The following is a 14,558-nucleotide window of genomic DNA, read 5'->3' as shown; positions in this document are numbered from 1 at the left end:
GAGACAATCGGTGTTTCCTGGAGCCTGTTCCCTCGTGCAGCTGTCTGACAAAACCAGCGTGGGAGACGCTTCCCCGCACGCGTGTGCGCCAGCCCCCGTGCACGTGGGGTGGGGGGGATGCAGTGGGGGTGGATGTGAGCCCCCCCAACCTGAGCGTGACCCCACAGCAGCTCCTCTCTGCTAAAACCAGGCTGAGACAAACCTGCCCGCCTTCCATCCCCGAGCTGCTGCAGGTTTCAGTTCGTTAAGGCTTTGCAAAGCGGTGATAACAAGGTGAGAGGCAGAGCTTGGGGAGGGGAAAGGAGGAGGGCTGGGGCTTATCCCCCTCCCTGCTCCCCGACCTCAGGCATGTCCCTGCCCTGTCCTGCCTTCCCTTCCACCTCTAAATGCTTCTGCCCCCCACTTTTGCACAAAAGCGATGAAAACCAAAGCGGCCGCTGTTAACGAGGGTGTCAAGGTGGTTTTTGGTTGAGAGGGGGGCCCATTGCACCACCGTGCTTAAAACACTCAACAAACTTCCTGGCAAGTCAAGCCTGGTGCTTTCACGGGTGGCTTTGAGCTGCAGAGCTGCCAGGGGGTACCCAAAGGCTTTTGTCACCAGTGGGCATGTGAGTCCTGGGGGGAGAAGGGAGCAGGTGCAGGGGGGTCTGGAGGAAGGTGCTTGGAAAAGAGGGGGGTCCACGGAGAGAGGGGGGGACACACCGGTGTGGCTCCCTGATGGCCCGTGGGGAGGGATTGGGTGCTGGCATGTGCAGGGAATCCTTTCCCTGGGCTCATCACGGCTGTGGGAGGTGCTGGGAGGAGGGGGGGGTGCAGTGATGCCCCTGGGAGATGTGGGGAGCCCCCCGGGGTACTGGCTGCCCCAGGGAGGGAGCTGGAGCCTGATCTGAGGTGGCACAGGAGGGGTGTGGCTGGAGTGGTAATGGAAAATGGGTCACAGATTTAAATGTGGGATGAATCGTCCTGGAGGAGGGTGAGGGATCCAAAACTGGGGGTTCAGAACCCCCGGCTTGGTCTTTTGGGGGGGGCTCCGGGGCCTTCCCAGGGCAGACAGCCTCTGGGATGGGCTGGGGGACACCGACGTGCCTGAATTCCCCCACTGCTCTGGAGCACCGTGGTGGCTGAGCCGTGCCCCTCGTCCCCCGGTCAAACGCAGGCAGGGGCTGCCCATCGCCACCCCTGGGGACACCCAGCACCCACCGGGGTACGGCCCTGAGCACCCCCAGGGAGCAGGGGGTTGGGGCTGATGATGTCCAGGAGGTCTCTGTCCCACCTCCAGTCCCCCCTCTGCGACAGAGGGATGAGTGTCCCCCCCGTGCTGGTCAGATTATCCACCATCTCAGGGCTCAGAGCCCCCGTGTGCCACCCAGGACAGTCCCTCCTGTGGGTGCCCCCGGCTTTGCTGCATCCCCCCACGGGGCTGGACATCACCGTCCCATGATGTTGTACCCCCCCCATCCCGCAGCTGTGTCCTGCTGCAAGATCAATGGGTGTTTATTGGGGGTTTTTTTTCCCCCAAAAATTGTTCTGTTATCCCCAGGTCGAGAATGTGGCCTTGCGGCATCCCCCAAAATTGGGGCAACCCAAGAGGGGGTCCTTGTTTCTGGTACTTCCTGAGGGTTGTGCCTGGCTGTGGGTGGGGACCCCACAGCACCCACCCACCTACCCACCACTGATGGACCAGGATTGACCCGTTTCCCCAAGTGCCATGGGTGCTGGCACCCCTGTTTCAGCATCCTCCCGCAGGACCCCGGGCTCCATCCAGAGCTGGGGTCCTGCAGCAACACTGGCACTGGCTGGGGATCCAGGACCAGTTAAGGATGAAGTACCAGCTGGGGGGGGGGGGGGGCTCGGTACTGGTTGGGGAGCTTCAGTCCCAGCTGGGGGTCTCTGATAACGTCTGGGGGCCTGGTACCAGTTGGAAGCTCCAGTACTGTCGGGAAGGGCTCTGGTACTGGCTGGGGGCCCCAGTGATAGCTGGGGGCCAGTTAGGGACTGGGACCAGTTAGGGACTTGGGACCAGCTGGGGGTCTGGGGGGGCTCAGTATAGGCTGGGGGGGGGGGGGGGGGTTCAGTCCCAGCTGGAGGCTCCAATTCCAGCTGGGAGTCCAGGACTGGTATGGGAGGGTTTGGTACTGGCTGGGGGGGGGGGGGGGGGGGCCAGTACTGGTTGGGGATGGTATGCTACTGGCTGGGGGGCCAATACTGGTGTGGGGATATCCTGTAGTGGGAGGGGAGGGGGGCAAATCTGTCTGGCGGGTGGCCGGTACTGGTGGGGGCATCCTGTACTGGCTGGGGGGGTGCAGTACTGGTTGGGGGAGGATGGGCAGTCTTCGGGGGGGGGGGTCCAGTATGGACTGGGGGGCCCCAGTACCGGTGGTTCCTATACCGACCGGGGGGACTCCGGTACCGGCTGGTCCACTCCAATCCCACCTGGGGGAGGCTGAGTACTGGGGGGGGGGGGGGGGTGATGCCGGCCGGGGGCTCCGGTGCCGCCGGTGCTGCAATGCCGCGGGGGTGCCAGCGGCGCTGCGGCAGCCGGGGCGGGGGGGGGGAGCCGGGACCGGGGAGGTGGGGGCCGGGCCGGGGCGGGGCGGGGCGGCCCCGGGGCGGGCGCTGCCGGTGCCGCTGCCGGCGCCGGTGCCGGTGGCGGCGGGCCCGGTGCCGTGAGCGCGTGCAGGGGGGCGGGGGCGGCGCTCCCGGCCCGGCGGCCGCTCCCTGCCCGGCCCGGGGCGGAAGGACGGGCAGGACGGTCCCCGGTTCCTCGGGCCCGGCGCGGCCGCGCTCGGATTATGAGGGAACCATGAGCCCGCTGCTGGGCTGGCTTCTCGCCGCGCTCCTCTCGCTCACCCCGCGGGCAGGTAGGTCCCGCTCCCGGTATCGCTCCGCTCCCACCGTCGCTCCGGCTCCGGCCCCGGCCCCGGCCCCGCCGCCGCTGCGGCTTTTTCGCTGCATCGACACATTTTTCCGCAGCGCCGCCCCGCAGCGCCCCGGGAGGGGCCGGGGCCTCGCCCCCCCCCCCCCCCCCCCGCCCCGCAACCACCCGGCCCCGCACCTGCCGCCCCGCCGGGGGTGGCCCGGCCCCGCACCCCTGTCCCCCGGGTGTCCCCGCGGGAGGTGTCCCCACGCCAGCCCTCCGTGTCCTCTCGGGAGGTGTCCCCATAGCGGCCCCCCCCCCCCCCGTGTCCCCTGGGTGTCCCCTCCGGGAGGTGTCCCCCCATAGCCGCCCCTTAGGTCCCCTGTGGGATGTGTCCCCATATCGGTTCCCCTGTCCCCTGGGTGTCCCCCGAGGAGATGTCCCCGTAGCGGCCCTCCGCGTCCCCTTGGCGTGTGTCCCCATAGCAGCCCTCTGGTGTCCCCTGGGTGTCCCCTCTGGAGGTGGCCCTACACCAGCCCTCCTGTCCCCTCGGTGTCCCCCCTGGGGGGTGTCCCCATAGAGGCCCTCCGTGTCCCCTCAGGAGGTGTCCCTCTACCAGCCCTCCATCGCCCGCTGGGACGTGTCCCCATCCCAGCCCCCCATATCCCCTGGACGGACCCTCGGGAGGTGTCCCCATCCCGGCCCTCCCTGTCCCCTGGACGTCCCCTCCAGGATGCGCTGCTGTGCCCAGACCTCCCCCCGCTTCCTCTAGGTGCAATGGCGTTTCTGGGTCCCCCACGTCCCCTGGGTGCCCCCCTGTGGGATGCATCGCTTTACCAGCCACCCGTGTCCCCTGGGTGTCCCCTCCAGGACATGCCACTGTGTCCAAGGCCCCCTGAGCTTCCCCTCTCAGATGTGTCCCCATATTGGTCCCCCACGTCCCCCAGGCACCCCCCAGCCCGTGCTCGCTGGGTGTCCCCTCCTGGACACACCACCGTACCCGGGCGTCCCCCCCCATATCACCCGCCATCCACCCTGGGACATGTCCCCATACCCACCCTCCACGTCCCCTGGGTATTCCCTCCGGGACACGGGTGTCCCCTTGGGGATGCAGTGCCACACTTGGGTCACCCCGGAGAGCATCCCTATCCCCATCCCTCCTCGTCCCCAGCCCCCCGTGTCCCCAGCCGTCCCTGGGCCACCACGACCTGCTCCCCTCGCCCACAGGTCCCGCCGCGCAGGCCGGCTCGCTGCAGCGAAGGCTCCCCCGGGCCGGATGGCAGGACGGGCGGGTCGTTTCCCAAATCACCCACCCCAGCAGGCTGGTGGGGCACAGCTCGGGAGGAGAAGTCCAGAAACATCAGCTGGACACCAGGGTCAGGAATGAGCCTGGAGGAGGAGGAGGAGGAGGAGGAGGCCCCGTAAGTGAACCGCAACCCCCCCCATCCGCTCTCTTTCGGGGGTCCCCGGGTGGGTGGGCAGGTCCCCCGGCAGCTGCCGTGGCCGGCCCGGCTGCACCCCGGCACGTGCGCGACCACCGGCATCCTAAACCGGGGCCTCCGTCCCCCCGGGGACCGTACCGCCGCCGTTCCCCTCCCCGGTGGGGCATCGATGCGTGCCGCGAAATCCCATTAAATCTGGGTACCGGGGATGCGCGCGCGGGTGTTAGGAGAGATGAAATGGGAGCGGGCAGGCGGCGGGCAGGCAGCGGGCAGGCAGCAGGCAGGTCTCCTGCAGAATGAATGGGCTCATGGCTCCGGCGCCAGGGAGGACGGATCCAGGCCACGTGGGAGCAGCCCCACGCATCCCACCCGGTGCCATCCCCCAAACCGCGGCCGTTTTCCCACCCCGGGCTTGGTGCATCCACGCTGGCCGGCGACCTTCACCCCGGGACCGGCGGCTGGTTTGCCTGGCATTTCGGGGAGCCGGCACACGCGTCCCATCCGGCACGGGGAGGGGGGTTGATGCTTTCAAAGAGGCGGTGGCGGCTGCGGAGGCTGGCGCGCATCGATCCCCCCCATCCTTGCCGGATAAAAGGTGAAATAATGAGCTGCAATTGCCGCAAAGGTGATTTAAACCCGGCGTTAAGTAAAACCACCGGATGCCGGAAAATGCCGGCGGGTGGCCGGGCCGCCGCCAGCGCTGGCGGGATTTTAGGGAGGTGTTAAGCCAGGGCGTCGCGGGGGGATGGAGCGGCTGCGGATCCCGGGGAATTTGGGGTTCGGTCCTAGCGGCGGCACCGGCAGAGCCCCGGTGAGCCTTTCCCAGCCGCACTGCCTGACTCGGTGGACGCGGTCTTGGCCCAGGACGTCCCCTCCTCGGGGTGCTGCGTGGTGGCAAACGGGTCCTCGTCCCCGTGTCACTGTCCCGAGCTGCGCCCGGGGTCTCAGCGAGGGGATGGGGCACCCCAGGAAAGGTTTGGCTTTCCCTGGCCACCGTTTCCCCCCAGTGCAAAGCCCTGGGGCTCCTGGGGGACGTGCTGGTAGTGATGGACCCTCACCCGTGCAGCGAGTTTGCCGGGTCTCAGGCGGGCACCGCAGAGCACGGCTCCCGCTGCCGCCGGCAGGAATTAGGTCAGGAGCGACGGGCGCCGCAGGGCGGGTGAAACGCGGCTCGGCACTGCCGCGGCTGAGCCGGGCCTGCCGGGGGTGGAGGTGATGCTCTGGCAACCCCTACTCAAATATGGCTCCTGAGGAGGTGGGCGATGGGATGCAGGTGCCCTCGTGGCACTGCAGGAGTGATGATCTTGGGGCAAAAAACCAGCTTTTTTCCTTTCCATTGAATTTTGGGAGGTTAAAAATAAAAGTGCACCTTTAGAGGCCGCATATTTGGGTTGGGTTTTTTTTTTTTATTAGTTTAATTTTTAATTTTCTTTCGGGGGCTGGTGCGGGGGAGCTGACGGCTCCAACTCTCTTGCAGGGGCTGCACCTGGCGCAGGTGAGCTTCGTGGTGCGCGCCTTCGGCTCGGCCTTCACCCTCGACCTCCAGCTGAACCAGTGAGCGGCTCCGGGGGTCCCGGCGGGGTGGGGGGCACCCACTGTGGGGCTGGCGGCACCTGCCATGGGGCTGCCACTGTCCCCCGGCAGGAGGGAGGGGGTGGAGAAGCCAAGGGTCCTTGGGGACAGGGTTGGGTTGTGCGGAGCCATCCCAGCTCCGATACTGGAGCTGAGCTGGGGGGGGGGGGCGAAGAGGGGCTCATGGGGTGCCCGCACCCTCCCAAAGTGGGGGTTCCCGCGCCGGGGTGATGCCACGTGCGTGGGTGGGTGCACAATGAGGGTGCTGCCGGCAGGGCCACGGCTGCTGCCATCTCCCTCCTCCTCTTCTTCCTCTTCCTCCCCACCGCTGTGGCCTCTCACCCCCCCCACCTGATCCCGGCAGCCACCTCCTCGCATCCCACTACGTGGAGCGGCACGTCGGCACGGGCAGCAACAGCAGCCGTAGCACGGTAAGCTGCGTGCCGCGCCGCGCCGTGCCGTGCCATGTCATACCATGCCATACCGTGCGCCGTGCCGTGCCAGCTCTGGGGTCACGGTGGCAAATCTGTAACTCCAGCAGAAGTCCAGGAGTGGCCACCAGCAGCTCAGCATCTCCACCTGGGTGGTCTTGGGATGCCCCCCCCCGCCCCTGGGGTGCCCAAGCCCACGCATCGGGGTGCTGCCCCGGTTGGGGGATGGGGGGATGCATCTCACGTGGGTGCTGGTGATGGGTGATCCCCAGGATGCTTTGGCACGAGCTGCCAGCCTCGCCCCGGGCAGCGGTGGGTGCCCACCCACGTGCCGTGGGTGCCAGGCGCACCCCAAGGGTGAGGGGCAGCGAACCCCGGAGCCACCAGCCCGGGGGTGCGGGCTCCTGGGGATGCTGGTGACGGGGGGGCAGCTGCCTGCGCAGCAGCGGGCAGGATGGGACCCAGGGGCAGGGGCAGGGTCCGGCCGGCTCAGCCGCCTCTCCCCGCTCTGGCAGGGCGCGGGGGAGCACTGCTACTACCAGGGCCGGATCCGGGGGCAGCCCTACTCCTTCGTGGCTCTCTCCAGTTGCCACGGCCTGCGGTGAGTACCCCCCCCCCCCCGTCGCCGGGCGGGCCGAAAGGGGGGCTTTGGGCGGGGGGGCTGCACCCCTCTGCAACCTGTCAGCCCCCTCTCTCTTCGCAGCGGGGTCTTCTCAGACGGCCGAGCCACCTACCTGATCGAGCCCCAGGTGGGCGTTGAGCACGGGCAGGTGAGTGGTGGCACCGGGACCCGCCATGTGCCTGCCTCAGTTTCCCCACTGCAGCATTACAGGTCTGGCTGCGGCTCGGGGACAGCCTTGGGGACTCAGGGACGTGGCGGTTCCCCCTTCCACGCTGTCACGTCCATGTGTGGCTGTGACACTCGTCTCCCCACGGCAGGGCCTTCGACCACACGTCATCCAGCGTGTCCCCAGCTGTGCCGGACCGGGTGAGCCTTTGCACAGAGCCGGCGCTCGTCCCCGAGGACTGGTGACGGTGGCCCCGGTGGCCCCGTGTCCTGTGCCCCACCAGCTCTGTCCCTTCCCTCCAGGCTGCCTCTTCCCTGCGCTGAACCAGCCCATCGCGGGTGGGTTACCAAAGCTGCGGCGGCGGCGGCAGGTTAGCAGGGACAACGGGGGACGTGGGGCAGGGGACGAGGACGCTTGACCCCAGTTGGTGTCTGGCTGCCGGCTCAGCCTCGCGAGGATGGCCGCTTGCCCATGGCACAGCTCTGCCGCGGGTGCAGCCGGGCTGGTTTTTGGGTGCTGGGGACGTGTTTGCAGGACGATGCTCCTGCGTGGGCTCGGGGATGCCCTGGGGACCCACTGGCATTGCTGGGGGGGATCCACCCCGAGCCCACCCAGGCGGCGTTCCCCACCTCCATGCATCCCAACTATCCTTCACGAGCAGCCACGAGAGGGGTCAAAAAGCCCCTTCGCTGGGGCTCGGCGGGCGGATCCTGCCGGAGCCGGCTCAGCTGCGGGCTCCCGCCGGCAGGTACGCCGAGCCCAGCACACGGTTCACAGCGAGACCAAGTACATCGAGCTGGCGGTGGTGAACGACCATCAGCTGGTAAGCACGGGGGGTCCTGGGGCTGGTGGGGGGGGGGGTCAGAGTGGCCCCCCTGGCCCAACCTGGCCACTGGTGCCCCCCCCTCCCCAGTTCCTGCAGCTCCGCAAGTCTGTGGTTCTCACCAGCAACTTCGCCAAGTCCGTGGTCAACCTGGCCGACATGGTGAGAGGGTTTGTCCCTGGGGGGGGGGGGGGGGGGGGTGTCTCTGGGGGAGGTTGTCCCAAGGGATTGTCCCCAGCACCTGGTGGGTTTGACCCTGGGAGGTTTGTCCCACTGGGGGTTTGCCCTTGAGGGGACTGTCCCCAGTAGCTGGTGGGTTTGTCCCCAGGGGGGTCTGTCCCCGGGGGGTTGGGGTCCCTTGGGGGTTTGTCCCCAGGGGGTTTGTCCCACTGTTTTTTTTATTGCTGTTTGTCCCCAGGGGTTTGGTCTGCAGCACCCGGAGGGGTTTGTCCCACTGGTGGTTTGTCCCCAGGGGATTGTTGTGCCCAGCTCCTGGGGGATTTGCCCCCAGGGAGTTTGTCCCTGGTGCCTGGGGGATTTGTCCCTGGGAGGGTTGTCCCCGGGTGGGATTGTCCCCAGCAGGTCGGTCCCTGGCACCTGATGGGTTTGTCTCTGGGGCTTTGCCCCCCAGGGGTTTGTCGCCGCTAGCTGGTGGGTTTGTCCCGGGGAGGAGTTTCATCCTCAGCGCTGTCCCCTCATCCCCACAGATCTACAAGGAGCAGCTCAACACCCGCATCGTGCTGGTGGCTATGGAGACGTGGGCCTCGGAAGACCGGATCCGGATGGGGGAAGACTCCCTGGAGACCCTGAACGAGTTCGTGAAGTACCGGCGCGAGGGGCCGGCGGAGCAGAGTGACACCGTCCACCTCTTCTCGTGAGCGTCGCGGCCGCGTCGCCTCCCCGGGGACGGGAGCTGCCGTCCCCCGTCCCCACCGTCCTCTTCCTCGCAGGGGTCGGACGTTTCAGAGCAGCCGCAGTGGCACCGCCTTCGTGGGGGGCATCTGCTCGCCCGCCCGCGCCGGGGGCGTCAACGAGGTGGGTGCGGCGAGACCCCCCGCCATGAGAGCGGGCTGGGAACGGGGGGGTCCCTCCGGTGACTCCCCCGTCCCTCCCGCGCAGTACGGCAACGTGGCGGCCATGGCGGTGACGCTGGCGCAGACGCTGGGGCAGAACGTGGGCATGATGTGGAACAAGCACCGCGCGGCCGCAGGTACCTGCCACCCCCCCCGGGAGCGGGATGGGGACACTGCGGGGACACTGCGGGGACACCAAGCCGGCAGCCGGACAGCCGGCACCGCCAGCCCGTCTCCTCTCCTCCCAGGGGACTGCCGGTGTCCGGACTCGTGGCTGGGCTGCATCATGGAGGACACAGGGTGGGTGCCCGCTCAGGGTGGCACTGCCATCGTCCCCCGCGTGCCTTGTGTCACCGGTGGGGACATCGCCGAGGGTCCTGCCCCGTTTTGGGTGACCAGCCGTGCCTGGCGATGCCACCCGGGGGTGGGTGCAGGGGGGTGACGGTGGCCCCCGCCCCGCAGGTACTACCTCCCGCGGAAGTTCTCCCGCTGCAGCATTGACGAGTACAACCAGTTCCTGCAGGACGGCGGCGGCAGCTGCCTCTTCAACAAACCCCTGAAGGTAACGGGGCCCCCCCCCGACCCTCCCAGCCCCGGGTGAGCGATGCCCCGGGGGCGGCTCCGAGGGTCCCTCGGGACTCGCGGTCTCCCCCAGCCCTTGCCACGTCCAAGGTAACGGTGCCGGCGTCAAACCCGGTGTCCCCGGCGGGGGACAGAGCCGGACCCTCACGCTTGATGGCAAAAAGCAAGCGGTGTCGGTATCCTGCTGTTCCCCCGGGGATGCGATTCCCTTTTTGGGGGGGGGGCTTGTGGCAGCACCCTGCTTGGGGGGGACACCCCCAGTAGCTCTCGCTTCCCCCCACCTCGGTCCCGGCAGCTCCTGGACCCTCCGGAGTGCGGCAACGGCTTCGTGGAGGCAGGAGAGGAGTGCGACTGCGGCTCGCTGGCGGTGAGTGGGGACCGAGGTCTGCTCGCCGCGGCCGTGCCCGGGGCTGCCGGCATTGCTGGGGTGGCTGACGTGCCACGCCGGCTGCTGTCCCGGCAGGAGTGCGCGAAGAGCGGGGGAAACTGCTGCAAGAAGTGCACGCTGACCCACGACGCCATGTGCAGCGACGGGCTCTGCTGCAAAGGCTGCAAGGTGTGGGGCCGGGGGGGGGGGGGGGGGCCGGATCCGGCATCCCACGGGGCCAGATCCAGCGAGCTGCCGGGGTTCCTGTGCCGTGGGCTCCTGATGTGGTGGCTTCATCCCCCCGGGTGCAGTACGAGCCGCGTGGCGTGTCCTGCCGGGAGGCCGTGAACGAGTGCGACATCCCCGAGAGCTGCACTGGGGACTCCAGCCAGGTGAGCTGGGCTGGGGGGGGAAGCGGGGGAACGCGTTTCGGGGCCATGTGGCATCACCCGTCCTCTTCTCCGTGTCCCCCCAGTGTCCCCCCAACCTCCACAAGCTGGACGGCTACTTCTGTGAAAACGAGCAGGTGAGTCCTGGCCGGCGTGGTGGGACACAGCCGTGGGGCTCGGGCATGTCCCGTGAGCTCAGGCACATTCCCGTGGGGCTCTGGCATGTCCCATGGGGTTGGACACATCCCTCGGGCTCCAGCATGTCCCTGTAGACTCCAGCATCCTGGTGCTCGGGCATGTCAGCAATCGCAGCCACGGCTGAGCCACACACACATGTACAGGTGTGGGGTTTGGAGGGAGCTGGCTCCCGCAGTAGCCGGGGTCCCCGGGATGTGCAAGCCCTCCCCATGCAGCGGTTCATCGTCCCAGCGCTGTGCAAACCCGGGCTGTGGTCCCCGTGCCACGCACCTTCCCGCGTGTCTGTGTGCGCGCGTGGCTGTGGCCCCGGCACCTTGTAATTTTTCTTGTCCGTGTGCTGCTTCCTTGCGCGCAGGCGCCTGCAGCGATGGCCCGCGCGAGCCTCCCTCATCCACGTGCATCTGCAGCCGTGGGCCGTGCAAACCTTTCACGCACGCGCGCGCGTGGCTCCCTGTGCCCCGAAAACTGTCCCGTGGCCGTGCGCACACGTGGCTCCCCGCTCCCCGTGAACCTGTCCCCTGCCCGTACAGCCGGGGTGGTGGTCCCGGGGCCAAGCACGTGTGTGGTGGTGGTGGTGGTGGTGGGGGTCATTGTCCTCGCACCACCTCCGTGTCCACGCACGCACGCGTGCAAGCCCCTCCCCAGCCCCGTGACCCCTCTCCCTGTTCCCCAGGGACGATGCTACGGTGGGCGCTGCAAAACCAGAGACCGGCAGTGCAACGCGCTGTGGGGCCGCAGTAAGTGCCAGCCCCGGGGGTGGCTTTGCCAGGGCAAGGGGGGGGGGGGGGGGGGGAGTCAGCGGGTGACAAGCAGGTGACACCCATTTTTTTCCCAGGCTCGGCCGAGCGCTTCTGCTACGAGAAGCTCAACGTGGAGGGGACCGAGAGGGGCAACTGCGGGCGCGAGGGTCTGGGGTGGCTGCAGTGCAACAAGCAGTGAGTGAGCCTCGTCCCACCGTGTCCCCTGCCGGGTGCCACCCGCCCGCACCGGTGATGCCACCAGTGCCTTGCAGGGACGTCCTCTGCGGCTTCCTCCTCTGCGCCAACATCTCGGGCGCACCCCGGCTGGGCGAGCTCAGCGGCGAGATCGCCACCACCACCTTCTTCCACCAAAACCGCTACGTGGACTGCAGGTGGGTGCCACCGCCATGGGGACGGGGATGTCCCTGGGGGTGTGTGTGTGGGGGGGGGTGCCGGTGTCACCCGCTCTCGCCATCCTGGCACAGGGGAGGCCACGTGCAGCTGGTGGACGGCTCGGACCTGAGCTACGTGGAGGACGGGACGCCCTGCGGGCCCGGCATGCTGTGTCTCGACCGTAAATGCCTTCCAGCCACGGCCTTTAACTTCAGCTCCTGCCCCGGCAGCTGGGACGGGAAGATCTGCTTCGACCACGGGGTGAGGGACACGGCGGGGGGGGGACAAAGGGGACCCAGGGGGGTGTCACGGCAGCGTGGAGGGGTGACACCGCGCCCTCGCAGGTTTGCAGCAATGAGGGCAAGTGCATCTGCCGGGCCGAGTGGACGGGGAAGGACTGCAGTGTCTACGACCCCATCCCCGAGCCGAAGCCGACGGGGGAGACTGAGCGATACAAGGGTCCGTGCGTCCCGCGGGGGGGGGGGGGGGGGGATGACAGGACAGGCTCCCCGTGCCCCTGCTGTCCCTGGTCCCCACGGGCTGGGACATCCCGCTTTGTCCCCAGCCATCCCCCGGGAGTCCAGTGTCACCACCACCCCCCCGCCCCGGTGCTGTGGCTCCGCTGGGCACAGCTGGGTCTTGTCCCCTCTCCAGGTCCCCACAGTGCTGGGGCTGTGTCCTCATGTCGTGTGTCCCCCCCCACTGATGTATGTCCCTGTCCCCTCTTCCCTGTCCCCTCTGTCACAGGTCCCAGTGGCACCAATATCATTATCGGCTCCATCGCGGGGGCCGTGCTGGTGGCTGCCATCGTCCTAGGGGGGACAGGCTGGGGATTTAAGTAAGCAGCCGCCGCGTGGCTCGTCCCCTTCCGCTGCCGGCACCGTCACCGGCCATGTCCCCCCCCCCACGCACCGTCACCGTGCCAGGGCCAGGCCCCTGCCCTCCTGGGGACACCCCAGGCACCCCTGGGTGGGGGCGCCTCCGGCCCCCCCCCCGCCAGCAGGGCATCACCTGCAGCGTGGTGGTCCCCCGGGGGCTGGCGATGCCTAGTCCCCTTGTCCCTGCCGCGTCCCCTGGTCCTGCCTGGTCCCTTGTCCCAGCCCCTGCCTGATCCCCTGGCCCTGCCTGCATGTGGCATCGGGGGGGTTCGCTGTCACCCTGACCCCTTGCTCAGTCCTGGCCCTGTCTGTCCCCAAGCATGGGGTGCCGGGGTGGGGGCTGTGTCGGTGACCCCCCCCCCCCCCCCGTGTGTATGTGTGTGTGTGTGCTCCTGCCTGGCACTGGGACACGTCTGCTGCCTGTGGGACCAGGGACACTGGGGGGGGGAATGACACACACACACACCAGGGGGGACAGCGGGGACGGGGGGGGTGGCACTAACGCTCCTCTCCTCTCCCCCCGCCCCCCCCCAAGGAACATCCGCCGAGGAAGGTACGACCCGGCGCAGCAGGGAGTGTAACCGCCCCCCCCCATCGTCTCCTCCTCGTCACCGTCACTGTCACCGTCACCGTCCGGCAGCCTGACGGCGTGGGAGCCCCCCCCCGGGCCGGGCCCCTCTGTCCGTGTCGCTGTGTGTCCGGCCGTGCTGTCTCCATCTCTGTGCCCCCCACAGCTGAAAAGAGGCGGCGGTTGGGGGGGGGGATCTGGCAGCAGCCCCCCCGATGCTGGCTCTTTTCGGCTCAGTGTCTCCCCATGTGTCCCCCCCCCGTGTCACAGCCCCACACTAAACGTACCCCACTTCTGTGTTGCAGGTCCGGGGGGGCCTGAGCAGGGCTGCTCTGCCTCCCCCCCCCCAGCACCTCATTAACAGCAATTAAATGGGGCGCCGCTGCCGAGAGTCCGGCCGAGGAGGAGAGCGGGGGGGCAGCACTCGGGACCACCCCCCCCCCGACCCCCACCACACCACCATGAATGTATGGGCCCCCCCGGCCCCCACCCTGGGGCCGGTGGCACTCCTGGCACCGGGATGAATGTACCTGCAGGGGCGAGCAGGGACCACCCCCCCCCCCCCCCCCAGCCCCATGTGCCCCCCCCCCTCCCTCCCATCAGCATCTTCCAGCTTTGGGGCCTCGGTCCCCCAAATGGCAGGCCAGTACCCCAGGATGAGGCCAGTATACCCCAGGACCAGGCCAGTATACCCCAGTACCAGGCTAACACCCTGCCCCAGTGCAGGGCCTGGGCATCGTGTCCCCCCCACCCCAGATGCCAGGTCTGGGATGGGGTCCATGGGGGCCAGGTCTGCACCTCCAGATGTGCCCCCCCCCCCCCAAAAGCAGCTCAGCAGCCCCCAATGTGGGGCAAGTCCCCCCAAATGTCACGGCTGCACCTACCCAGCCATGGGACCCCGAGGTCCCCAGCGGTGGGGACCAGCACCCATGGGTGCCACGCTCTGTCTGTAGGGCAGGCACTGCCCCCCCCACCCCCAACTTCCCCAGCTCAGACAGCTGAACCCCAAACTGGTGGCACTGGGGTGAGTGGGGGGGGGCAGGTGACAGCAGGGCCCACCCTGGGGGCTGGGGTACGGGGTGAGCCCTGGGCTGGTGGCACACGGGGCTGCTTGGTGGGTGGCACGTGTCACCCCAGCCCCATGGCAGGCTGGTGGCATCTGTGTCCCCCCCCCCCCGGCAGGCTCGTGCACAGCAGCTGCTGGGGTGTCCCCCATCCCCACGGCAGGGGGGTGGGATGTGTCACCCCATCCCCATGGCACATGTCACCCCGCATGGGGTGGCTCCGTAGGGCCACCCAACCCACAGCACCGTGGAGCACCGGCGGCCCACACTGGTCCCTTCACCCACTGGTGACAGCATCGGGGCGGCGGGGGGACACTCCTGGTGACTCTCAGCGGGGGAACAATGGGGGATGACACACCATGCCTGTGGCGGTGTGGGGGTGTCCCCTCTGTC

General features: G+C 68.5%; 1 protein-coding gene across 1 annotated transcript; it reads left to right on the top strand.

The window, feature by feature from the left end:
- The first annotated feature begins 2,619 nt into the window (after positions 1-2,619).
- On the top strand, positions 2,620-13,369 carry ADAM11 (ADAM metallopeptidase domain 11). Its single transcript, XM_030022064.2, has 26 exons — positions 2,620-2,861; positions 4,085-4,278; positions 5,777-5,853; positions 6,236-6,302; positions 6,818-6,903; positions 7,006-7,072; positions 7,242-7,290; positions 7,393-7,460; positions 7,839-7,913; positions 8,004-8,075; positions 8,621-8,787; positions 8,864-8,948; positions 9,033-9,123; positions 9,235-9,286; positions 9,449-9,548; positions 9,864-9,935; positions 10,032-10,124; positions 10,247-10,327; positions 10,411-10,461; positions 11,196-11,259; positions 11,358-11,457; positions 11,535-11,654; positions 11,748-11,916; positions 12,000-12,114; positions 12,403-12,493; positions 13,069-13,369. Exons 1-26 carry the CDS (start codon positions 2,804-2,806, stop codon positions 13,112-13,114), a joined length of 2,310 nt encoding a protein of 769 aa, XP_029877924.1. The 5' UTR covers positions 2,620-2,803; the 3' UTR covers positions 13,115-13,369.
- The last annotated feature ends 1,189 nt before the right edge of the window (positions 13,370-14,558 follow it).

The sequence above is a fragment of the Aquila chrysaetos genome, chromosome 8 (genome assembly GCF_900496995.4).
Source record: "Aquila chrysaetos chrysaetos chromosome 8, bAquChr1.4, whole genome shotgun sequence".
In the NCBI taxonomy this organism is placed as follows: domain Eukaryota; kingdom Metazoa; phylum Chordata; class Aves; order Accipitriformes; family Accipitridae; genus Aquila; species Aquila chrysaetos.
The sequence above is the reverse complement of the archived record's forward strand: the minus strand, read 5'-3'. Positions and strand labels throughout refer to the sequence as shown.